Source organism: Cuculus canorus, chromosome Z (genome assembly GCF_017976375.1).
Source record: "Cuculus canorus isolate bCucCan1 chromosome Z, bCucCan1.pri, whole genome shotgun sequence".
NCBI classification, from domain to species: domain Eukaryota; kingdom Metazoa; phylum Chordata; class Aves; order Cuculiformes; family Cuculidae; genus Cuculus; species Cuculus canorus.
This window is the reverse complement of record NC_071441.1, coordinates 57,634,069-57,660,944: the sequence shown is the minus strand read 5'-3', so window position 1 is coordinate 57,660,944 and position 26,876 is coordinate 57,634,069. Positions and strand designations below refer to the sequence as shown.

The following is a 26,876-nucleotide window of genomic DNA, read 5'->3' as shown; positions in this document are numbered from 1 at the left end:
GGAAAGAAAGGGAATATCTTACAAAGCTCTCACTATACCCCCGATAACAAAACCTGTCACATCTTTACTTCTTGCTAGAAAAGAGCGAATGTCCTCATTTGAACATCTCTAAAGTGATTATTAGATGCCTCTCTGAGAAATTGGTTTGTGAGACCGAGCCCGGAACACACACAAGAAAAAAAAAAAAAAGGAAAAGAAAAAAAAGGGAAAATAAAAAAGGGGGAAAAAAGGGGGGAAAAAAAGAAAGAAAAAAGAAAAAAAAAGGAGAGAGAGAGAAAGGGGAGAGAGATTTGCTCACACTGTGTCCATCTCTTATTTTGCCTTCTCAATACCTCTGGAGTATCCCTCCGTCCACACTTTTATTTAAGGATCTTTCGTTAGTACCAGCAACCCCTGCTTTAAAATACAAGTTTTGCACCAAAAGTGGACAGAAAGGAGGGAAGAATAGGAAATCTAGCTCATCGTTTTAAAAAAAAATATTATTTTTGGCGTCCCCCCCAAGATGTGAGAACTTTCTTCCCCCCCCCCCCCCCCCCCCGAGTGTGAAATGAAGGACACAAAGACAGTAGTATCTCAGTGAAAAGAAGAAAATGGCCTTTTAATGAGAACTAAAGAAAACCAAAACGTAGATGAAGTGTACCGTAAAAGCTGCTTCAAAGTACAGTCTAATTCCCCTGAGTTCAGCCATCAGATAGATTTGGTAATTGGGAGTTTGCTGCGCAGAGGTATGGATAACCCTGTATTTCTTCCCTTCGATAATTATAGACACGTTTCACGGGCTGTCTTTGCGCAGTGCCATGAGATCCTAGAGACCTCTTACTCCTAAGAGTGAGGGAAGACACAGTCCTCACCGTAAAAAGCACCCCAAAACTACCTGCATGCTCCAAGCTAAAATTATTTCCCCCTTCTCTAATCGTGATCTGGGCTGCAGATGGACTCCAGCGAGGGCGACAGCAGCATCGACTTGGCTGCTGCTACCTTTGCTGGTGTTTGCCTTTGGCTTTCATTTCGTGTGTGTTTTCTGACTTGAGATCTTGCTGTATCACAAAAAAAAAAAAAAACAAAACCAAAAACCAACAAAACAACAAAACTAAAAACCTCAAAACCCCACGTCCCCACAAGTAGCACAGCGATAAATCCTACCAAAAATCAGACAGATTTCCTCATCGATGTGTAATAAAGTTAAAGGACATTGTTTTGTCAGACAGGCGCTAAATAGAAAATAAATCTCTGGGTCTGGGGAAACAAAACGGAGCGCTGTTGGCATGTGTGTAAATTTACTTTTAAAAGCAATAAATCAATGTTAAATTAAACAGCTGGGCTGGCTGTCTCGGCGAAGGTCCCAGGTTGGAGCCAGCCTCAGCAGCGAGGTGCAGCCTCCGAGCCCCCCAAAAGCTGCCCCCGGATGCGGATCAGCTCGGGAGATGCTGCCGGCCGGGAAGAGGGATGGAGGGGCAAGAGGTAGCCCCGGGCGCGGCCAGGGGCAGCCAGACCTCCCTCTGCCCTGTCTCCAGGGTGAGGGGCAGCCGCGGAGCCCCCATCCCAGGCTTGAGCCGGGGCTGGGCACCGCGACCTGCCGGAACAGCCCGATCCTGTTATTATCCATGTGCTAATTCCATCATTCCTGCACCACGAGGCAGATGCGCTGCACGCGGGCAACCGGGGCCGAGAGAGGCAAGGATGTCTGCTCTCCCAGGGAGAACTCCCAGAGCTAGGAGTGCTTGGAAGTGAGAAGTTGGGAGCACCTGCTCGCCACGGGACTCCCCGGCTCTGGCTGCCCAGTCCCGTATGCCGTGTGTTCCCAGAGATGCTGAAGAGGTGGAGGGGGAGGAGGAAAGGCAGAAAGGAGGGACAGAGAAGGAGGGAGAAGAAAAGAGAAAGACAGGAAGAAGAAAAGAAGGGAAGAAAAAAAAGGAAGAAAATGAGAAAGAAAGAAGGAAAGAAAGAGAAGGAAAGAAAAAGAGAAAGGGAGAAAGCAAAGGGAGACAAGCAGGAAGGAAGGAAGGAAGAGAGAGAGAAGAAAGGAAGGAAGGAAGGAAGGAAGGAAGGAAGGAAGGAAGGAAGGAAGGAAGGAAGGAAGGAAGGAAGGAAGGAAGGAAAGGGAAAGGGAAAGGGAAAGAGAAAGAGGAAGAGAAAGAGAAAGAGAAAGAAGAAAGGAAGGAAGGAAGGAAAGAAGAAAGAAAGAAAGAAAGAAGAAAGAAAGAAAGAAAGAAAGAAAGAAAGAAAGAGAAAGAAACAAAGAGAGAAAGAAAGAAAGAAAGAAAGAAAGAAAGAAAGAAAGAGAAAGAAAGAAAGAAAGAAAGAAAGAAAGAAAGAAAGAAAGAAAGAAAGAAAGAAAGAAAAAGAAAAAAGAAAGAAAGAAAGAAAGAAAGAAAGAAAGAAAGAAAAAAAGAAAGAAAGAAAGAAAGAAAGAAAGAAAGAAAGAAAAAGAAAGAAAGAAGAGCTAGAGATCTGCAGCAACACTTTAACACTGGTGGAGACACAACATGAATCAATAAGTTATTAAAACCCCCAAACAGCAAAAGCAATATCGCAGGAGAGAAACCGGCGTGGCTTTGTATTAGGAAATACCTGTACGCGAAGGAAAATTTTGAGATAATCACTTAAAAATTTAAAGACACTTGTCAATAAAGATATTCTAATACAGAGGCGTGCACCGCTATCAGTCGTTTTCTCCCCATCACTCGGGCGGCGGCTGGGGAGAAGGCTTTGCGGTGGCTTCTCCGCCGTGCCAGCGCTCGGATGTGCCCGCAGGACCGCGCCCGCACCCGCACACTGCGCTTCCAATTGTTTGGGGTTCTTTTGGCAGAAATAAGGCAGACGCGACTTAGAAACGTTATTTATTTGTTTGTTTGTTTTGTTATTTATTTATTTATCTATCTATTTATTTATTTATTTTCGTCCCTATCAGTGTCGGAAAGAAAAGGTGACCCTGGACCGGACGGGGAGCCGCAGCGGTCATTTAATACACCCTGCCTCTGTTTTGCTCTCTGGGAGAGGAGGATCTAAACACCCGGGAGAAGTTTGTTCTCCTGTTTGTTTGTTTGTTTGTAGATAAGAACGTTTCCAGTTCCTAAGTTTCACCCAAGGCGTGGCAGCTGCTATCAGGTAACGTTTAAAGCAGCCTATTTGGTTCCCCTTGACAAATCGCCTTGGCTCTCCTGGCGCACCCCAAGATAACACCAAAAAGAGATTTTATTTGTGCATTTTTCCCATGGGCTTCTGTTTTCCCTGGAAGGCAAGAGCCGGGATGTCGAGTCCCGGAAGCGAACATCCAGGTGCTCTCCTCTCACCCCTATCCGCACATCGCGGAGGGCACTCACCTGGAATTAATTAAAAAGAAAAGAAAAGGGAAAAAAAGACGGGTAAATAGATTATGCTAATAAAAAGGCGAGGAGATGGAGGGCTACTAGCGGAGCTTGCGGGGACTGAGCGGGACCTCACACCCCCAGCATCCCCCCCTTCCCCATCTCCGCGCCCCGCGCAGTTCCCCGCGGCGGGGGCCAGGGGGCGCTGCGCCTCGCGGGACCCCCCTGCACCGCTGGGCGCGGGGGGGCAGCCCTCCGGAGGGATGCTGTCCCCTCTGGACAGCGGGAGGGGATGTGGGATGGGGATGTCCCGCTTCATCTCACCCCGAAAGGTGTTCTAAACCACCCAGCGCATCACCTCAAGCTCCCCCCGCACCCTCCTCAGGGCGCGGATCCGCGGGATGGTTTGCCCGGTGGTGCCGTGGGGAAAAAAGTGCCCTCGGGTCTCGTTTCGGCAGGAATGGGATCGCATCACCCGGAGTTAACCCACCGAAACACTCCTGATACATTCCAAATACATAAATTCACTCATGGGCCTTTCATCTTTTTGCGCCTTATTTACTATTATTTTATTCCTTTCCCATCTTTATGCCTTACAGCGCTTTATTGATAGAGCTAAATAGCTAAGGGAGGGGGGATATTTTCCAGTTTCCCTGTTACAATCCCTATTGTTAAGGACTAAACTCCAGTTTAGTGCGGGAGAGATTATCTTCTTGCAGGACAGACATTTAAAAAGCCGTTGTAGGAGACAGAACTCGCAAAGAGTGCTTTAGGATTCAGACCATCGGTCTGCAGTGTGATCAGCGCGAGCGCTGTCGCTCTTGTTATTAACGTTATTAACTGAACCGGGAAGTTTCCATTATTTGCATCTTTCCTGTGGTACCGTGAGGAAAGTGGCCTAGGAGACAGGGAAAAGTCACAGTAAACAGATCATCCCCAGGCGAGGCGGGATGGGGAGGATGCGGAATTGCTCATTTAAACTCTGTTTTCGGTTGTTTCTTTTTTTTTTTTTTTTTTTTTCTTCCCTCGGTAAACGTGGCTTTTCCTTTCTCATTGGGATGAATCAGAAGGAGTTTTAGTGGCCTGACTGGTAAACTTTATTAGGGATATTTTGGATGGGATTATCCGGGTTTGGTGCCTTGGGATCTCTGTGGAGTCTCTCCCTCTCTCCATAGGTGTTAGGCTGTAACTAGGAGGCGCTGAAAACCTAAGGCGGAAAATTTACAACTTGATCGGCTCCAAACCACACACACCAAAAAAAAAAATCTGCTACTGTTGCAAACATATGTTACGGATTAAGTTAAGCAAATGGCTCTAGTTTTGCAAGGTTGAAAGCTGATAATGAAAACTTGTATGCTAAAGAGTTTGGCTTTTGTTCTAACTCCACTTACTTAAACGCTAACAAATCCTCACTACCTTTCCGGAAAATTAAAAAAACCAAAAACCACCCAACAAAACTTCATTTATCTGGGCAGGGAGCCGTGACAATGGTCCTTCTGCCCGAGCCGTACCTTCCCTGAGTTTTGAATTTCTCGCCAGCCAGGCTCGGCCAGGTATTCGTTTCAGGGAAGAAATGAGAGAGGGATCGATGTTCTCCCGGTCGCCAAAAGCTCCTGTCCGCCCTGCCGGGAATGAGAACGGCTCGGATCCCAGACCAGACCCCCCCCTCCTCATCCGGGGGGGTCACGGCAGAGGGGCGAGCTCCCCGTTTTCCGAAGGGCTCACAACACCTTAGGAGTTTGGATTTGTTTTCTTTGCCCTCTCTCCCATCCTTCCGCAGCAAGAATTCATCGCCGGCAGCGTTAGTTAGCGATTGCTTCGCTGAGGAAGACTGCGGCGGGGAAGGGGCTTTGAGGAGAAAGGCTGCCTGCCAGGCTGCCCTCTCTTCTTCCCCTCTTCCCTGCCAAGATTCCTGCTGCTCTCCTGGGCGGGTGACAGGTGTCTGGGACACTCCCGCTCACCCCGTGAGACTCCGAATGTCGCGACCCGGCGACAGGACAAAAACCCTTTCCGAAGTCAGGTTCGGTCCCCCTAGGACCCGCACTGGTGTGTAAGGACGGATGGAGAGTCGGTGGAACGCGGGATGCGGGAGGGAGCGAGGACTGCTCTCCCCCTGCGCGGGCAGGGTGGAGGTGACATTGACAAATGGCCGAAAGACGGGGGGAAAAAAGTAATTTCCAACGAGTTTGAAGGCTTACAGGATGAGAGGGAGAAGAAAGCGCAGAAGGGGTCTAGGGACCCCCGTCGGGCTGGGGAGGGTTGGTTTGTTTCTTTCCAAAGAGAGGTGGGAAAAAGAGAAGTCTCCGAAAAGGGAAATAAAATACATCCGCTCTATTCGTACCGGAAACTTCCAGTGCTCTCCAGGCGGAGAAGCCCAGGAGGGGAGAAACGCGTTTGAACGAGCCTTTGCTACCCGCAGAGAGAGGGTCGGCGTGGGAGCGGGGCTGCGGTCGCAGCCAAGAGTGGGCAGCGATGGGGAATGCGGGGAGAGCGACTCCACCGGCGTGGGATGAGAGCAGAGGGGACCGGCTCCTGGGAAGGGTTGCGGGGATCTAGAAAAAAAAAAAAACTATATCTAACCCCCCAAAACCCCAGAGCCCTCATACCACCAGAAAACACAACTAAATCTGGGCAGTTGGGGAAAAAATCCAAAAAGTTGAGACAGATCCTAACGAAACTCCAGGGCTCATATTTGCTTGAGAAGAGGTCAGATAGCCTAAGGCTCGCTGGAAGTGTAGGGGTGGGGTTTTTTTTTCTGACTGCGGTACAGGAGCAGAGTGGAAGCAAAGTCTGTTTCCACCTAGCCTTAAAATGAATAAATAAATAAATAAATTAAAAAGCTAGAAAGCTAGAAAGCAAGAAAGAAAGAGAAAGAAAGAAAGAAAGAAAGAAAGAAAGAAAGAAAGAAAGAGAACAATTGAAGGAAGGAAAAATAAACCGCTCTAGGTGAATGTTCAGCTCTGCAAAATATTTCAGCCTTCGGTTTCGCGTGCGTGTGGTGAAGCCTTTGATGCAGGCGTTCCCCCCCCCCCCCCCCCGTGCCGAAGTCGTTGGGCGAAGCCCCCCGAGCTGTGGGGAGCCAGGGAAGGGGGGGCATAGCTAAAAAGCCCCCGGACCCCCGCGGCAGGTGTCGCCCACAGGTACCCCCGGGGTCAACCTGTACCCCTCGGCGGAGCTCTGTGTCGGTGGGTCTAACCAAGCCCGGGGGGGTTCCCAGGTGCGACCTCGTGACCCCCTCCGAGAAGATCCCGAAGGACAGGGGGCCGGCTGGACCTTGGGGGTGGGTAGAATGGAGCAAACGGATTCCTGACCCCTCGACCTCTCCAGCTGGACCGGGGAGGGGAGGTGGTCCGAGATGGGTGCCCTGAGCCACAGGGGTGCCACGCCGACCCCTCCAGGGTCTCTGCCCTCACCCGGGTGGGTTGCATTGTGGGAGCGGCTCTCGCTGTTTCCCAGGGACGGGGGGGGGGGGGTGCTTGTGCACAGAGACAGGGTCCCTTCGGGTCCCGGGGGTGCTTACCCGGCCCCAGGACTGCACTGACACCCCCCTGCTCTCCCCACCTCCCGGGCATCATGCTGCACCGGGAGGAGGGCGCCGAAGAATTAACTTTTTCTTCTAGTCCTCTGTACACCTCTCTGCCCCCCCTCCTCCCCCCCCCCCCCAACTTCTTTCTGGCAGCAGGAGGAGTGCGAAGACCTTCCCCCACCAATCCCACGGTCTGTCGCGACATCCAAGCGACCAAGTGATGGTGTTCCCCTCCCCTTCACGACCCTGCCCAAGGGGCAATCCTGGGGCGGATGTCGGTTTTTCCCAGTGGGATGGAGACACTACTGGAGGATTCTCAAAGGCTGAGCAGTACCTTGGGAAGTGTTTCCCCCTTGGAGGGGGATAGAGGGGGGAAATAAGGGGATCGGGGGGGGGGGGGGGGGGATAAAGAGGGGGGCACAAGGACCCAGCGCCCAGCGGCGGCGCTGCGGCGGCGGCGCTGTCCATGGTGCTGGGCCCGCCCCGAGCGCCTCCAGCCCCACCGCCCCCGGGGAGGGACGGAGTGATGGGGAGGGAGGAGAGGGATGGGGGGGATGAGGATGAGGGGGCTCTCGCTTGGGAAGGACAGTATCCTGTCTGGTGGTTCCTGCCCCGACCGCGCCGCCGCTTTTCGGGAACAGTGCTGTCTTTGATCCTCACGATCGGCTTAGTTGGGGGAGTGGGCAGCATCACTGGAAACACCACGGTGGGAGATGCGACCCCCACCTTCCCCACCCACAATGCCCGTTACTTGGAGTTCTGGAGATGAGTGTGTGTGTGTGTCCCCTCCCCGGTGAGAGGAATAGTGGCAGAAAACAAAAAGGAAACCATTTATAATCCAAATCACCATCATCATGATAAAAAAAAACCCAAACATCTGAAGTGCATGTAGAGAAATGTGTGACGGGGGAGATCTCCCCCAGCAGAGAACTCAATGCCCATCGCTCTGAGTTCTGGAGATGACCTGACGCCCCCCAGGGAGAGGATGCACCAAAAAGTATCAGGAAACAAAATGAAAAGCATTTATAATCCAAATCACCATCATCATGATAAAACCCCCACATCTGAAGCGCACATAGAGAGGGGTGTGAGGGGGTGTTCCCCCAGCAGAGAACGAATCAAAGGCTAGGTCTTAATTGAATTATAGGGAAAACTCGGTGGGAGAGAAGTTGGGCGTGTGGAAAGGGGATGGAGGAGCAGGGGAGGCTGGCGACAGCCACCGGCACACGGGCAGAGCTGGGCTCGCTGCTTGCTGCGAGCCGATCGATCAATATTTGCAAGTTCCCTGCGATGTTTGCCTCCTTTCCAGCAAAATTCAGGCGATCAAGACGGGGCACATTATTGGGGAGGGAGTGATTTTTGTACCTGGGTGTTGCGGGAGGGCACGGAGGTCCCTTCTCATCCAGGGCGTTGTTATAGAACACAAAACAATATCTCATCGTTTGGCCAGTCGAGCCTAGAGAGAGAAGGCGTGAAACGGTCCCTGAAGGAGGAGAGATGCGCTGGAAGGTGATTTATCTAATTGTGTCGGCGATAGCAGCTTTAAAGCAGGAGTTTGAAGGCAGAAGTCCTTTGCAGGGCATTAGGGGATTAGGTAGGGAGTGAGCAAAGAGAGATGGAAACGACAAAAGGAGACGACCCAGGCCTTTCCTCGGAGGGGTCATCTCCCTCCTGCGCCGCGTTTAGTGGGAAATCACTAATGCTGTTGTCTCCGCAGGGATAACCCGGCCCCAAGAGGCCCCTCCGGCCCTCTTCGGGAATAGTCACAATTCCTTGGAGCCGGCTGAGGGGCGTGGGGGGATTTAAACAGCTCTTTTCAGTGGATGGATGGGAGCGGGGGTCTACTCCTTGGGTCCCCCGGCAGCCTGGCTAGGGCTGATGGAGAGGCTCGTGTGCCTCCCAGCGCTGTTTTTGCTCCCCCCACCTGTGTTTCACCTTGCTCCCACCAGGCGAGGAGGCGGATGCAAGGCTGGCGTCTGCCTAGAAACCACTCAAAGGAGTCAAAACTTCCATCGCACCAAACTTTCCGAGTGACAGCCTGCGCTGGGGACCCGCTTCCCTCGGGAAAAGGCTTCTCGGGTTGATGAAAGGGAAGAAGAAAAAAACCCGGTGGGATGGCAGAAGCGCTTCTTCCCTCCTTGTCGGGGTCCTTCCACGGCTTTGCCATCCCCACCGGGGGGTCAGGAGACCGTGGTTGTCCACCTAACCAGAAACAAACCCCTTCTAAAATAAGTTTATCCTACCCAAGAGCTTAGAAGGGACCCGAAGGAAAGGCTGCAAACCGTGGGGCACAGCCCACGGCAAGGAGAGCCGGGAAATATCTCAGTTTCTCGAAGGTGGCAAGGTCCCCTAGGATCTGCAGCTCACCTACTCGGCCGAGAGCTCCTCCTGAAGTCCACCCAATTACTTTTTATTTAATTCTATTTTATTTTACACTGACTCGAAGCAAGAGCTGAACATTTCTAGCTGTTTAGACGGAGGAGGAGGGCAAGGATCTTCATCGCCAGTCAGTCCCCATGACCAGGTTCCTTCTTCCTCCTCATCACAAAGCGTTTTGATCCAGAGGGAAACTTGGAGTATGTGTGTCATAACTCGAGCATGTGGTTATTGTGCAACGGATCGACCAGAACAGATTTTGCAGCCCGGGAAATGGTTTTCTTTGTATTTATTCTCTATATCTGTATTTGTAACCGGGGTGGGGGGGTAGGGGGGAGAGCACTCAACAGAAAGAATAAAACTGCTCTGAATGGGTGAAATTAAACCCACTGGTCACTGTGGGCTTGATGAGAGAGGGGGCGATTACCCGCATTTTTCACATTTGGCCACTTTTTTTATCTCCCCCCCCCCCGTTTTTTTTTTTTGACCACCATTTAAATGACAGTACTTAGGATGGGGAAATTTAAAGATGCAGTAAAGCTGCTTGCCTGAATCCACTTTGAAGTAATAATGCTAGTGAGTCTGAAATCCAGATCTACGAGCTAATCTCTAGTTTTGCCTTCAAACGGAATTCAGTTACAAAGAGCTTGGAAAGATTTTGCATCTATTCAAGAGGCACAAAATCTTTAATTTTCTGAGGAGCAAAAACTCCCCAAGAAACTTCATATAGCTCCTTAGGTTTTGCTTAGCATACGTGATAAAACATTGATTGTCGCAGCTTGGTGACCCATGAAATTTGGGGGTTAGTTTTCTCTTCAGACCAGAGCATATAATTATGCAAATAAAGAGCTGTCACTGATCTAGTGAAATACTCACAAACACATGCAACCCAAAATGGAAGAGAAAAGTGAAAATTTGTGGTGTTATGAAGGTACAATGATAAATGGCATCTCCTTCCAAGTTTCTCGAGAAGTACATTTTTCACACTTTGTTCAGAATGTCAACTTAGTGTGGGCACATGCGTGAGCATGCACGTGCACACACACACACACACACACACACACACACACACATCCCTGCGAGCACACACACACACATCCCTGCGAGATCCAGATGCCCACAGATGCATGCACAGGCACACGCACACCCACGCATCCCTCCACGATGTAAGACGTAGCTACACCCTGGGATCTACTACGGATGTACACACTCTTGGCACATTATTTTTGGTTTGGCTGACTAGAGAGCAGTGCAATATGCGGCTCTGCATGGTTTTATAGATGTGGCACTTTTTATTTGTACTTCTGAATGAAATTCCTAAAGGGGTAGAAAAAAAACCCCAAACAAAACAATTAGTAATGTTTCTCAAGGATCAGGAAAAAATGTGCATTACCATGAAAAGCATCATCATCTTTTGACTGAGCCTGCTATGACTGCAACCAGTGTAGAGCCATGTGTGCATAAGGCAGATGAGGGACTTATTTGCTTTATTTTTCCCCCATTTTTTTTTTTTTCCACAGACCTGCTTTGTTTAGGGGTCCACTGGCTGCTTTATTCTTGAGGAACACTTTTTTCCCTGCTCTGACTTCTTGGCAAGGAAACATTCCTATTGTTGGCCAATGATCCCAACTGTGGCATTTCTGTTCACACAACCTTTTGGGCAGGTGGGCCATGAAGCACTGGATTCTCCTCTAGATCCTATCCCAGGATTAGTTTTGCTGTTGGTTTGGGTTTTTTTTTGTCCCAACCCTGAAGTTACTCAGGGCACAGGCTGCTGGATGATGTCAGATCCCAGTGAGTTTCCCTGTGATGAAGTTGGATGGGCCTGATGTCAGACCTCTGGCTGCTGGAGGCATCATGGCAACTTTAAAACCATCGATTCTAAGGAAACAATTAAATCAACATCTGTCCCTTCTAAGTGCGCTCTTGAACTACTGTTGTCACCCTTCCTGGTAGCACAGACAAACCGGGATGCTCCCATGCCTATTTTCCCTCCAACTCACCCTCCCGGGGCGACTTTGGCTGCGATTCTCCCTTTCCCGCAGCCAGTGCAGCATCCACAGGTGGGGGTGGAGATGCCGCATTCCTGCTCAAAAGATCCTTCTGATCGAGGAACTGGTCAAACCCCTCTCCCCAGCGTGTATTTTGATATTTAGCGTGAGCTAAATGAGAGCAGGATAGTGGGAAAAGGGGAGAGACACCCACTGAGGATCCTTGCTTCATCCACCCCTCAGCCCTTCCTGGAGGACATCTCACACCTTCCCCTTCCCCAAACCAGTTGGGGCCTTGTTCATAATCCCCACCTCTACCCCTCCGCTTGTTTTCTTAGGTGAGGGGAGCTTCTCCCATGCACCCTCATGGTCCCAACCAGGGATGGTGGCTCCTGTAGAGCACAGAAGTGCACAAGGAAGAGAGAAAGGAGTATCTTTTTTTTTTTTTTTTTGAGTGGTATTGTTTTGATCCATGCAAGTAGAGAAGCACCGGTAGTGAGGACCCCCTGTGTGCTTTACAGACAACCCCCTCCACTATAAACTGTAAAGCAAGCTGGGCCAGAGGCAGGGAGGAAAAAGCCTTACAAAACCAGCAATCGTTACAGTACAAATTTTTGTACATTTTGTTTCTCAACGACACTTAGAAAAATAGATCAATTCCCATGACATTTGGCACCCTGGAGAGCCCAGGCAATGGAAAGAGCAGGGACTGAGGGGTAAAAACACCTCCTCCCAACTCCCCAATCCCCCTCCAGCCTTCCTGGCTCTGAGAAGCTGCACAGAAACCCAAAACACAGAGTGTAAGTGCCCTCCTTTTCCCTAAACACACAGGGACCAGGGAACTAGAGGGGCAAACAGGATGGGGAGGGGGCTGCAAACCCGTGCAGTGGAGAATCAGGATGGCTGCAGGCAGCAGCAGTCTTGCAAGGAGAGACGTTTTCCCCCAGCAATAGGTTTCCCTGCAGGAAGGAAACCCTCTGGGTGTGGATTTTGCACTGCCCTCTGCATAGGCATGGCCTGATCCCCACTCCCCTCTCTGCCCCCCTGCCCGGTGCTAGGTGTGCAGAGCGACTTTCCTGACGGGTAGGAGGGACGCTTGGAAAGGGGAGAGGTTAAATGCAGCGAGGTGGAGGGCGGTGGGAGGAAACCTGCTGCCAGAAGAATTCAGGGATGAGAGCCCCCCAGATGAAGGATTTTGACCCAAATCCTCCATCTGGGGGCTCTCATCCCTGAATTCTCCTACCTGCAGCAGGTTTCCCCTTGTGCCCCACCATGGGCACCACTGCCTTTGCTCTGGACCTCCGCTCCAGCATCACCTCGTTTTAACTCTCTCCCCAGCCCAGCAGCATTCCTGGCCCCCAGCTGTGCGATAGGAAACGTTGCATAAAGGGGTGGTGGGATAGAGTGGGATGGGGGTCCCAGACCCATGTGCTTCAGTCTTGCCTCCTCAGCACTAACAGCTTCAGATATGAGGCGGGCACGGCCATTGAATAAAAGATCACTTTAATTTAGCATCATCAACACTAAAAGAGCTTAATTAGCACGCTCGCTAGCCGGGCATGCTATCAGGCACATCTTGTCACTTATTAGACATTTTAGAGGAGAAAAGCTGCCGAAGGCGACGGTGATGGTTACAGCCACATCCCCCTCCACACGTGGCGTGATGTCCTGATGTCCCCAAGCACGGCAGTCCCCCCTGGCTGCCCCTTTGTCCCCGGCCGGTGACTGGGAAAGTAGGGATGAGCCCATGAGCTTAGGGAAAAAGGAAATAATCAAGGGATGGCGATTCATTAGAAACCCGGCATATGAAATAGGAAGCATCTTTGCATTTAAAAATAAACACTAAAATGTGCAATGTGTCCCTCTTTTTTTTGCTGCCATATTTTCACAGTGTTATCCAGCCAGTTAATGAATAGGCATTTTTTTAAGTGGAGCCTTCAAAAGGAAGAGAAGATCTACAGATAATGCCATTGATCCGCCAGGAGGAGAAAATCTCTACAACAAAGGGGCTTTCCTAGAAATCTAGACCAAACTTCTTGGACCCTCCTACACGCAGAAAATGAAAGAGTCAAGAGTTGATCCCACTTGGTCCCAGAGAAAGAGAAGGCTACTGGGTGTAAAACATGGGCTGGTTAGCACTTCTGAGTTAGAGCTGTTTTTTGAAAAAATAAAGAGTAATTCCTATTTTGTTCTGTCTTAAAATAGAAGGAAGCAGCAAAAAAATCCTGCAGGCGATAGGACCATGACGAAGCTGTTAAATTCTGGCATCAGCTTGGTGCAGGGCTATGTCAGGGCAATTAGAGCTGCACCATGCTGCACTGTGCAGTACCACTGTCAGCCTTAATCTGCGCACTGATGGGCAGCACGAAATCCAAGTTACAGCCCACAGGAAGCACAACCAGCGAACCCATATTGCTTTGACAGTTGCACTCATCTAGAAATAATGCAAAAAACTATTTAGATGTATACATCACGACCCTATGCTCTAGGAAGAAAACAATCTAATGAGGGGTTGTGAGACTGCTTGCAGAAAACAAGCAGTGACGAGGTTGGCGGTGTTGGTGTTGGTGCTTTTTTCCTTTCCTCCCCTCCTTTTACAAGTCTTCATATTTTATCCTGCTGGAGCGCCGAGTCGGGGTTGGTTTCACTGAGCTGTTCTTTGCCTCTATTGCCTCGCTGAAGAACTTGAAAATTGAGGAAAAACTCTTCCAGGAAGTGAGTTCGTGGCGCTCAGTACCTGCAAAATACAAAGGTGACAGGTTTACTGCAGGGTCATTTTGCTGCTGCCAGTCTCACTTGCAGGTTGTTAAAGCAAAACCCATAGAAATATGAGTGGCTGTTCCAGGGGCATACACGGGTTTTGGGGCCAACTCCATTGCAGAGCTTGGTGGCAGCTGGGCAGGAACAAGCCTGCACACACTCAGACACACGCACGGCCACACAGGTCACACACAGGTCAGAGATTCTGGACACATCTGAGGTCTCGGAAAGTGAGATCCCAAAGCAACTGGCTAAGAATAGCTTCATTAAAGCACCTTACCTGCCTGGCCTATCTCGAAAAAAACGTGTCTGCTTTTCAAGGCTGGTGTATTTTGTACTATTTATTTTCCATTTTGTATTACTTTCAGCCTAGCATATGCATTTTTAACTGAAAGAGAACACTTGAACTGAACAACAACCATTGCATCTCAAAGGCATTCTTCATGGATCCTTTTCCAACAAACCCGTACATAATATTGAGGCAGTAAAGTGGACCTTTCCTGCATATCCCTACCCTCTGCAAACAGATTCACCTCCATCTCCTTTTTTTTTTGGTGTGTGTTTCTATTGTTTCACAAGAGTCCCCTTCAACACACAGCACAGCCGCTCTATTTAAACAAAAAAAAACCCTTCAGAAGAACCCCCAAAACAAAACCAAGATGATGGTGATAGGGAGCCAAGGGCTGTGAAAGAGTTGGGATCTCTTTCTGGGTAACTCAATTATGCAGAGATGCTGCCTAGAAGTCTCTGGATCCTGGGCCTCTGTTTGATACTTTAACATTGTTAATGACAATTCTTTAGTCTGTAATAGTAGGTCATTGCTATGGTTACTCTACAATGGTGCAACACTTCGCTTTCCCCTTCAGCTATTCGCTGAGACCTGGTAACCACATTTGTTGCCTAGCAACAGTTTTGTGACAGTATCACAATCTGGGGGTGACAACAATGAAGGACACGGTGGCCGTGGCCTGCCCAGTAGAGAAGCATGCCATGTAGGGCAGCCAATGATCTCCCAGGGACGTGGGGTGGCCAGCAGTCCCTGGGGATGCAGGGAGGTTGACTTGGAGGAATGCTCTGGCATAGCACTACCCACTTACCCACTTTCACACCCCCACTGGGACCTTCACCCCCGTGTACCCATCCTTGGTGGATCCTTGGTGGCTGCACGTATGCCATCCCCTCCAGAATGTCTTTGAGTGAGGCGCTACCCATTACATCACCCACCCCTGCTCCCTCACAGGCTGCCATCAGACAAGTTCCTCCAAAAAAGCCCTCTATGGAAAGACACCACTTCCCACACAGAGAGGCATTTTTGTACAAAGAGGATCCACGTTATGTGCATGCACAGATTTCTATCCCCCCTCTTTGCCTTCATGGTATGGAGATAATTATGACTTCTTACACAAATTTCCTAGAGGCACCTTTAAACAAATACTTTCCACCTCCAAGTTCACCCATCTTTGGGTGAGCACTCGTTGCACTCCATGCATCTTTGGGTGAACACTCTTTACTGGGAGACAGTCCATCATATCTTGCAGGTGGCTTTCAATGCAGACCATCTATCCCACCTCCTACAAGAGCCACCATCCATAGCTAAATTCATTAACGCTTGTTTCCAACCTTGGGATCATTCCACGCATAGGGTTGTTGCACCATAGCAGAAGGATGAAGCTTGCCTCCCAGCACAACTGGCAGCCTATCAGACCTGTCCCTCAGGTTACGGCATGGTTTGTACGCTGCAGTTGCCCACTGCCCCACACAATGGCACAAGCACAGATGTCAGCTATGAAAGCTGGTTTTAAGGAGGGACAGGTTGTTCTAGCACACCACAAGAAAACTCCTGCACTGGTAGATCTACTCACACATCTGTGTCCCAGCATGTGGCAACATCACATTGAACACCAAGAGGCAAAACAACTTCCCTTGCGGCTTTCTGGGCCCTACAAGGACACTTCCCACATAAACATGTCTCTGTCACTCCCATTTGCCTGCATCAGTCTCCTTCTGTCTCAATCATATTCATCCTCATTAATATCCAGTGGATTAAATTAGATGAAAATACAGGCAGTGAATTTTATGCTGTTCCTCCCCTTTTTATGCTGTTTTCTTTTTCTTTTTATCAACAACTTGCCTCCTCTGTGAAAGAAATAAAAAAATAAGAAAACAATAAGTTTCTGAAGCCTCCACATCCTTTTCTTCATCCTGCCTTCTCCCATGCACTCTCTTCATGTCCCCAAGAGAGATCAGGCTTACATTCACTGGTGTTGCTGAAACTGATTAACCTACAGCTTTCCTGTAGCAACCTCTCTCAACCCACCCCTCTCAAAAAACAATTCAAGCTTTGAGTCTAGAGGGACTCAATGATTCAGCGGTCTAAAGCAATTTTAACACTCCCTATTTTCCCTTTCCTAGTAACAATCTTACTGACAGATGAACAATTTCCCTGGTGATAAAATCACTACAATGGCTATTTAGTTTCCAGGATTATGATGATTCTTTGCTTGATTAATATGGCAATAAGAAAAGCTTGCCAAGTATCTGCCTTGCCCCTTTATAGTCATTTAAAGGTCATATTTTGTCCTTACGTATTCACATTCAACTACTACTAAAGGGAAAGCCCTAGAAATTTAACACTGCACAGACTGTGCATTTATGATTTATATACCAGAGGCTCGGAATATTAGACAGAAGCAAGAGGAGTTATGTCCTAAGAGTGATGACTGATTTGGCCATGAGGTTTTCACCATACGAAAAATATCATTGACAACTGCAATATCCATTGTGTATTTAGCAGCAGACGAATCTAAATTAAATGCATGAGCAGCCATCTATTTTTTGATAGAAAGAATCATTTGTGAAGAGTTGGATAATAAGAAGCAGTTGTACTAAAGCCAATGTCCTCTAAAGTACAGATACCGTTAGCGCTCACTAATTTCAACAGCCGTGATGATAAATTGCATGATTCAATGTACTGCATCAAGTGATGTGTTGTCGCACCATGTATAGTGATTTCAGACATTAATTCTTTAAGAAATCTTAGGAGCATGTTGCAATGAAAAGACATGTAGGAGACAGCTAGATCATCCTAAAATATGCTACAACTACAGTTGCAGGAGTAAAAAAACAATCAATCCCAGCGTGCCCTCAGCCCCACCAAGAGAAATGAAAGAAATACCGTATCTTTATAAATGACTTGCATGAGGGGATTGAATGTAGCCTTAGTAAGTTCGTGGATGACATTAATCTAAGAGGAAGCGTTGACCTGCTTGAGGTTAGGGGGCTCTTCAAAGGGAACTGAACAGGCTGGGTCGATGGGCTGAGACCAACGGGATGAGGTTCAACAAGGCCAAATGCCGGGTCCTGCACTTGGGACATAACCACTCCATGCAGTGCACCAGGCTTGGGGAAGAGTGGCTGGAAAGCTGCCTGGCAGAGAAGGACCTGGGGATGTTAGTCAACAGGAATTGAACATGAGCCTGCAGTGGCCCAGGTGGCCAAGAAGGCCAACAACATCTTGGCTTGGACCAGAAACTGTGTGGCCAGCAGGTCCAGGGAAGTGATTCTGCCCTCGTACTCAGCACTGGCAAGGCCGCACCTCAGATACTGTGTTCAGTTTTGGGCCCCTTCCCACAAGAAAGAAATTGAGGTCCTGGAGTGGGTCCAGAGAAGGGCAACAAAGCTGAGGGAGGGGCTGGAGAACAAGTCTTATGAGGAGCAGCTGAGGGAACTGGGGTTGTTTAGTCTGGAGAAGAGAAGGCTGAGGGGAGACCTTACCATTGTGTATAACTGCCTGAAAGGAAGTTGTAGAGAGATGAGTGTTGGTCTCTTCACCCAATTGATGGGTGATAGGATAAGAGAGAATGGCCTCAAGCTGTGCTGGGGAGGTTCCGAGTGGACATTAGGAAAAAATTCTTCACTGGAGGCGTTCTCAAGCACTGGCAGAGGCTGCCCAGGGAGATGTTTAAGTCACCGTCCCTGGAGGCATTTAAAAGATGGGTAGACAAAGTGCTAAGGGATATGACTTAGTACTAGACAGGTACAGTTGGACTTGATGATCTCCAAGTCTTTTCCAACCTAGAGATTCTATGATTCTATGAAAAGCAGAGCAGCCTCGCAGATGGAAGGAGGTAGGGAGAACTGGATGTATATTTCAACACAGACTTTGGAAAGTAGTTCCAAAGAGAAAATGCATCCAATAATGTGTGAGGTAAAAAGAGTAATGGCTGTGAAAGAGAGAACAAGTTTCAGGATCAATTTACCCACCATCACAAGCAGATATTGACAATTAGAAATAATGGAGACTTGCCAATGGAGTTGTTGATAGGAAAAAAAAAAGATCAGGCGAGGGAATAACTTGCAAAAATCACGATGTCTGGATGACACTCATCAGAGTGTCCTCAGGGAATTGGTTAATGAACTTGCTGAACTACTGGCAACTATTTCTCAGAATTCATGCGCAATCAGGTAGGTGCCAGAGGACTAGGGTGGGAAGAAAAACAATGCTAATTCGAGAAAAGGAGGATTAATTGAAACTACAGCACAAAATACCTACCCCTGAATATCGGTAAACTAACTGATCACCTTTAAAAAAATCACAAGTGCCTTTAGGACAATAGGAGCCTTAAAACAGAAGAGGCTCAGATTTGACAAGAACAGACAAAGACCAAACTTGACCACTTTACTGAGTCACAAAAATCAGCAGGCAAGAGATTTATCCATCGCCATGTCTTTTTGCATAGGTCAGTCTGACAACTTGGGGGTGGTGGGAACCTGGGGAATCACTTACAATGGATTATGACCTTCACTGCTCTAAAAGCTCTAAGGACTGCAGTCACCCTTACCTCTTGTTTGCAAATGACTTGCTTTACTTCAGCTCAGGAGAACTCACAGCACTTGAGAGTTATGGTAATGCAGCTCCCAACTACGTGGTACTGCACCCGTACTGGCTCTAGCTGTGAGCCACACATCCACAAGCACTCACAGCGCACAAGGCATCTCTGCAGGCTGGGTCCAGACTCAGCATCGCTTTTCATAGAATCATAGAATTCCTAGGTTGGAAAAGACCTTCAAGATCGTCAAGTCCAGCCGCACCTGTCTATTAACAAATGATATCCCTAAGCACTCCATCTTCCTGTCTTTTAAATACCTGCAGGGATGGTGACTCAATCACCTCCCTGGGCAGCCTGTTCTAGTGCTTGAGAACCCTTTCTGTGAAGAAGTTTTTCCTCGTGTCCACTTTGAACCTCCCCTAGGGCAGCTTGAGGTCATTCTCTCTCATTCTATCACCCATCACTTGGGTGAAGAGACCAGCACCCACCTTGCTGCAACCTCTTTTCAGGTAGTTGTAGACAATGATAAGGTCTTCCTTCAGCCTCCTCTTCTCTAGGCTAAACTCCCCCAGTTCCCTCGGCCCTCTAGCCCCTCAATGTATTTCTTGTAGTGAGGAGCCCAAAACCAAACCCTGGATTCGCGGTGCGGCCTCACCAATGCCAAGTCCAGGGGCAGAATCACTTCCCTGGACCTGCTGGCCATGCTGTTTCTGATCCAAACCAAGATGTTGTTGGCCTTCTTGGCCACCTGAGCCACCACTGGCTTACGTTGAGCCACTGTCGCCCAACAGCCCCAAGCAGGGGGCTGCCTTCTCCAGCAGGCAGCATTCCAGCAACTCTTCCCCAAGCCTGTAGTGCTGCACAGGTTTTTTTTTGTCCCAAGTGCAAGACCTGGCATTTGGCCTTGTTCAACCTCATCCTGTTAGCCTCAGCCCACGGGTCAGCCTGTTCAGTTCCCTCTGCAGAGCCTCCCTACCCTTAACACTTTGTCAAGTCATGTAATCACTGTTCCTCACTGGGTCACAGTTTGGGACTCTGCTCTCTGCAATTACTACTGCAAGTCTGGAACAGCAGCACAGTTCATCAAGTTCACTGCATTTTGGTTGAAGAAAGGCACAACTCCATACCTATGAGACAACCTACAGTATCTCAGACTGCCTATCTCAGACTGGAAATAGGAACTGGTGTGATTCTTGGGAAGTGGCTCAAGTATTTGAGAAGATAAATAATAATTAATGACATTGGGTTGAAAATTTACCTATGAAGTCTCAGAGGGACTGGTATCAGGGCTCAAGTCTTTTAAACATCTTTACTAATGATTTGAAAGAATGAGAGTGCTTATTAGTGAATTAGATTAATTAACAAATGATGTATTAAATAGGAGACAAAGTAAACATAAGAAGGGACAGAAAAATAAACATAAAAACAGGGCAGCCTAAATGGGAAGGAAAAATAAGGAAGGGGAAAAGCAAAAACTGAAACTGGGATTGGTACCTGCAGTGGTGGCCTTGCAAGGCAACAGTATGAACCATCCCCACAGCATTTGCACACGTGCATGTAAATGTGGTTTTGCCAGTTCCCTTCTCCACTCTTACTCAGGAAATGCAGCTCTTCACCCAATGAGGCTGATGAGCTCTTCCACCTAGGAAGCACAGTGCCTGTGGAGGGAAGGAACTCTGCAATCCCCATAACTCACTCTTGTAGAGTGATTACCGTTTGTGTGGGACAAAGGTGCCCTCCTACGGTGCCTGCCCACTGCGTTGGACAAAAGCCTCCTCCTGCAGTGCTCAGAAGATGCACGGAAGAATGGTGGCCCCCTGCTGCGTTTACAAGATGTGTGGGACAAAGGTTTCCCATGCTGCACAGGAGCTGAGAGAGATCTCCATACGCGCTTCTGCACTGGAATATTTCTGCAGGGAAAATTTTCCAGGTTGAAAAGTTTCTCCACAAATACTAGCCGCAGGCTGACCTTGGATCTGCTCTTCTAAGTGGTGGCTCATCTCTAATAGTGCAGGCTTCAAAATGAATTAAGGACACTCCATGCCTCAGGGTTTAGTTCCAATTGGGATGGAGAGTGCTGCTGCCTTTCACCAACCGTCTTGCTGAGCAAAGAGTTTGCAACTGATAGTGGGAACAAACTCTGTTCCCGTGGTTATGGTCCACACCAAGCCCCTGCCACGCTGCAAAACATTGACACCAGTTTTGGGCACGACATAAACTTGCAATCTTGTCTCCAAACACTTGGTTTAACATTTACGATATTAGCCACACCAACATAAAACGCCCTAAGCCTTACCAAAACTTGATTTGAATGCTTCAAAGGGTGAAATGGAGACTTTAAGGGCCATTCAGACAAACAGAAGCACTTTAAAACTTACTAAATGTGTTTTATCCTTATTTCCATAACCATGAGAAGGAACACAATTCATTCTTCCTTTACAAATAAATGAATAAACAAGTCAACCCCATCTGACCTGGGAACGTGAGTGCGATACGCCTTTCAGAAAGGATTTTTCCTCCTGAAAGTTATGAATCAATGGAAATTTCTTCCTTTCTTGCATTATCTACACACACACACACACACACACACACACATTCACACAAATTAAAATCTTCATATAAGCTTTTAACTTTTAATTAGTAATTCTGTAATTCTGTAGTGACATAAACATACTGTTCAAATCCCTACATATGTTTGAGAGAAAGATACTTCTTGTCTGTCCTGCCTCCATCTTTCTGGATCCTATTAAATGATTTCTGTATCACATATTTATTTCTAAACAGGAATTTAACTTATTTTTTTTTCACCTATGTGTACATCAGATGTTATCAAGAATGAAAGAACTATTCTTAATTCATAAGGTTTCTCCATTTATGAGCCCTGAATCCTGTGGATTTGATCAGGAAGAAATTATTGTGTCTGTTGTGACTATTTTGCTCTGCTGATGTAAATCTTTAGGACCCAAACACCAAAACAGAAGAAGCTCTCAGAACTTCATCAGTAAAGGTAAGGAAAAATGAGATGAAAAAAATATATACTTTGCTTAAAAACACTAGTTACTTCTGAAGAAGATGAGGGCTTCATGAAAAGTTTGGAAGGAGTCCATTAGCTCAAGAGCATTGAAAACCAATGACCTGAGGAGCTTCTGCATATGCACTTCTAGACACCCCAGTGGTAAAGAAAGGTTGAAAGCTTAGGCAAAATTAAGAGATGAGCCATACACAAATTAACAAAATGGAGTAAGTGATTTCTAAGGGGACACTGAAAAAAACCCCTAAACAAACTCCAAATCTTTGTGTGTTTATTTTGGCTAAGAAGTAATAGTTTGTGGAGTCATGGGCATGATAATAATCTAAAAGCAACTGCGTAGAGAAATGAATTCTTCAGAGGAGCCAAGAGGGAGGAAACAGAAAAATCTGAAGAAATTAAATATAGCTCATAAAAAGGGCTTAGACACACAGTAGGCTGGTTTAGATGCAATATTCATCCAAAGAAAGTTGTGGGAACCTTTGTAGCATTGCTAGGGAATAGCCTACATGTACTATAGACATTTCATACTTGATTATTATCTCTTGTGACACAGACCAATGTTTATTTTTGTTGGACATCTATTATCTCTAGTATCTTTAGCAGGATGATGGAAATAGAAGCATATTGCCAACCCAGAACAAAGATCATCTCTCAACTCCCATACTTGTAACCAGCTTTTTTATACCCCTTGTTTATGACACACAAACTACTCATAAGAAGCAAGAAAGGTAACAAAATATTTAATAAATTCCTCTTGCCCTGCAAACAACAAATGCAAAGATTCATGCAAAAGCTTAAGTGCAAGCAAGGTCTGCAAAGCAGGAAAGAGATAAAAGGCTAACATAGCTGTCATTTTTCACTGTTCTTCATTAAATATTGAGGGTAGTCCCATGAGTAAGGGTCATTTGTTTGCAGCTTTGCATGCTAACTGGCCAAATAACTGCAAGTTGCAAGGTTGTTCCCTCCTAAGTAAGGTCATTTGTTTGGGTCACCAAAAGTGAAATAATTTTCTTTTGAGTATATATTTAAAAAAAAGGAAAACAAATAGATATCAATCAGCTATAGGTAGTGCCCTGCATCCAGTGCTCCTGCTAATACCAATGCGAACAGTGATAGTAATAAAAATTGCACTCAACTGCATGAAGAAAAGGAAAGAATAATGAAGACCTAAAAAGACAGGCTGATTAAACAACATTTCTAGAGACAGAAGAATTACAGGATCTCAGGCTGGTCTGAACGGCCGGTCTGGTGTGACCAGTCCTGAAAAACATGACTCCTTGGGTCCAAAATGTCACAAAAAGTCTTGCACAAATGGGCAGGAGTGCTGGTAAATGAGCAAATCCCCACAGATCTACTCTCATCTGTGTCATAGAATTATAGAATGGTTTGTGTGGGAAGGGACCTTAAAGGTTATCCAGTTCCAACCCCCTGCCATGGGCAGGGACACCTCCCACTGGATCAGGGGCTCAAAGCCCCATCCAACCTGGCCTTGTACACTTCCAGGGAGTGGGCACCCACAACTTCCCTAGGCAACCTGGGCCAGTGCTTCACCACTCTCATTGTGAAGAATTTCTTCCTAATGTCTAGTCTAAGTTTCCCCAGCCCTCCAATTTAAAGTCGTTTCCCCTTGTCCTATTACTACACACCTTCGTAAAAAGCCTCTCCCCAGATTTCCTGTAGCCCCTTTCAGTACTGGAAGCTGCTATAAGGTCACCTCAGAGCCTTTTCTTCTCCAGGCTGAACAACCCCAATGCTCTCAGCCTGTCCTCATAGCAGAGGCACTCCAGCCCTCTTGCCCTAGTCATAGACACTGTGAGACTGCCTGGTGCAGGCACAAGCCCTCCGTGAAGAGCAGGAAGACTGAGGTGTTCTTGAGCGGCATTGTTTGCATGAACACCTCTCTGAGGTGCTGTCCTTCCTGGCCCCACTTCTGGAAGGGGAAAAGCAAAGACTTGGCCAAGGGGCAAGACTGGTGGCAGGCAGGAGAGATGCCACCAGCCAGAGGAGGCTAAACCAGCCCAAATTTCCACAGGGACCCCGGCTGTTTCCAGGCAACAGAGGGCATGAAGATGTGCAAAAGCTGTCTTTGTTCCAACATCATTTGAGGACTGCTAGGAAGAGGAAAGCCACTACAAAAAACAACAAATTCCCCAAAATTTGCATCGAGCTTGGAAAGTCACCTCCATGACAGTCTTGTGTGTGGATATAGAATCACAGAATCATAGAATGGTTTGAGTTAGAAAGAACCTTAAATGTCATCTAATTCCAACCCCCTGCCATGGGCAGGGACACCTCGTACTAGATCAGCCTGCTTGAGGACACATCCAACCTTGCCTTGAAAAATTCTAGGGATGGGGCAGCCACAGCTTCCCTGGTCAACCTGTTCCAGTTCCTCACAGCCCTCATTGTGAAGAATTTCCTCCTTATGCCTAGTCTAAATCTTCCTCTCTCCAATTATTCTACTTGCCAAACATCTGCAGCACTGCACCACATAATGAGAGGCAGCAAGGAAAACAGTGCCCTGGTGGGACACCAGATCAGCCCATGTCAGGCTTCCCAGGGATCCAGTTTGAAGGAAGTGGATGTCAGCTTTGGGATTGAGCTATAAGGAAAACTGCTGAATGCATGCGCCTGGTGAAACGACACACTATGCTCAGAGGACCATCTTCTCTTCTAGCATTACACGGTCCCACCTGTTGCTGGCTGGACCAGACCTGCATTGTGTTACTGAACAATACTCTCGCAGGCAGCAATTTCAAACACAGGGAATGCTTGCAGGAGAGCAAACCATTTCCTTGAAGAAGGGGTCCAGTACAGATGTGCTCGATGTTCTACAACTATGGACTTTAAAACTCATGTTAAAATAGTGCAGCATACAGAGAGAAGTAGGCAGGGGTTGAAATTATATTTGCATCTATATTTTTGTTTATATCTCCATCCCTTTCTCTAACATCTTTATCCATAGCCTTATATAATCTTTATATCTCTATACTTATATCTATATTTCTGTATATCTCTTTGTCTCCTTCTCTATTATTTCTATCTCCATCTCCACCTCTATCCGTGTCCATGTCTGCTTCCCTATCTTTATCCCTAAGCCTATCCCTATCTCTGTATAATCTTTATATCTATACATCTATATTTCTGTATATCTCTTCATCTGTTTCTCTCTCTCTCTTTATATCAATATCCATATGTATATCTTCATATCTATCTTATCCATATCTATCTTACCTCTATCTACTCTATCTGTCTGTCTGTCTGTCTACCTACCTACCTACTCATATCCATAACTACATCTTTACCTGTATTTCAAGACAAATATAAGAATTCTTTACCTGTCAAATGTGAGACGGGATATTTAGCTTACACCTTATGAAGTTTTTTTGGGTAAGAACATACCCACTAAAGGCACAGGATCTCACCAATGAAAATTAACAACAGGTTAAACAACCATCTCTTGGGAATATTAAGGGTACAGCTCACCTTGTCTTGGGGAATGTGGACAAATTAGATAAATCATTGAGTTTCTTTCCATGTAGCCCTGTCTTTCAGCAGTCTGTGACTATATTTGGTTTGCTTGGGCAACAAGTAAAGTTGATTGCATTCACAGGGTATATCACAGTGGATTTGAAGCGTCCAAGTAATATACTTCAGTGATCTAACTATATTTTTTAAATGTAAATGTATTTTTCCTTTCATGAATCAGAACAAAGAAGTTTTATAATATTGCATCAAGAGCACAAAAAAAGTATTTAGTATTTGAAAACCATAATTTTCCTTTTGAGAGAAGAGAAGAAGAGAGGAGAGGAGAGGAGAGGAGAGGAGAGGAGAGGAGAGGAGAGGAGAGGAGAGGAGAGGAGAGGAGAGGAGAGGAGAGGAGAGGAGAGGAGAGGAGAGGAAAGGAAAGGAAAGGAAAGGAAAGGAAAGGAAAGGAAAGGAAAGGAAAGGAAAGGAAAGGAAAGGAAAGGAAAGGAAAGGAAAGGAAAGGAAAGGAAAGGAAAGGAAAGGAAAGGAAAGGAAAGGAAAGGAAAGGAAAGGAAAGGAAAGGAAAGGAAAGGGAAAAGGAAAGGGAAAAGGAAAGGGAAAAGGAAAGGGAAAAGGAAAGGGAAAAGGAAAGGAAAAAAGGAAAAAAGGAAAAAAGGAAAAAAGGAAAAAAGGAAAAGGAAAGAAGTTTTGACCTACTAAAAACCTGACACTTCCTGAGAGAACACACATGCATGTGGATGGGCAAGACCACTGAAAACCAAGTATTTAATCTTCAAAGATTTCACAGGTTACAAACCTGAAAACACACATTTATGTGACAGATTGAAACATGTTGCAGAGTCTTACAAGCAGTCAGTTACGTTTCTTTCACCCCTCTGCATTGCAAGGGCACATCTAGAGGCGTTTTCTAAGGAAAAATTCACCATTAGCCTGCTTTTGCAGACTGGGAGGCTCAACCCTAGGAATGGAGCTGAGCTCTGCAGAGCTCAGGGCTGGAGCTCTGCTCATTAAGCATCACTGCAGGTGTTAACAAGCACACAGTATTCATAAAATATATTTAAACACGTTGAAAAAATACCACAACAATACCTGTGAGTTAATTGAATCCAAAATACTGCAGGGTTGATTTTTAAATAGGAATTTATTCAAAAATCCCACAGCTTTTCAGTGCAGACCTGAAGTTTAGCCTCGTGGGCAAGCTCTGCCAACTTGGGAGAGTGCTAACTTACACAAGTAGTTTCATTGATGATGGCAGGACTAGACAAGTGAAAGGACTAGGCGTATAGAAAATAGCTACTCTCTGTGGTGTTTTTTATGATTATTTGTTCCTCAACAGTCATTATGCCACCAAACATCCGGATGGAGAATTAATTATTGGAAAATAATTCAGAAAATGCTGATGTCAGCTTACTTCAGTGAAGAATACCACAGATTTGTACAATCCCACCAAGCAAATGAAATTATGTAAATCACCAGAGGAACAGCTGTACCCAGCAGCGTGAGCACAAACCGACCCAGCTTTGGAGCTTCCCAAAACACAGCAGCCAAGGCAACACTGTGCAAATG

At 46.9% G+C, this 26,876-nt stretch overlaps 1 protein-coding gene across 8 annotated transcripts in view; it reads right to left on the bottom strand.

Annotated features, from left to right (window-relative positions):
• Positions 1-13,023: 13,023 nt before the first annotated feature.
• FAM172A (family with sequence similarity 172 member A) overlaps positions 13,024-26,876 on the bottom strand; it is a 309,719-nt gene continuing 295,866 nt past the window's right edge. For all 8 annotated transcript variants that reach the window (XM_054053583.1, XM_054053576.1, XM_054053577.1 and 5 more), the window contains one exon: positions 13,024-13,938. In XM_054053583.1, coding sequence (XP_053909558.1) covers positions 13,796-13,938 — 143 coding nt within the window. In that variant the 3' untranslated portion in view covers positions 13,024-13,795. The remainder of the gene's footprint in view (positions 13,939-26,876) is intronic.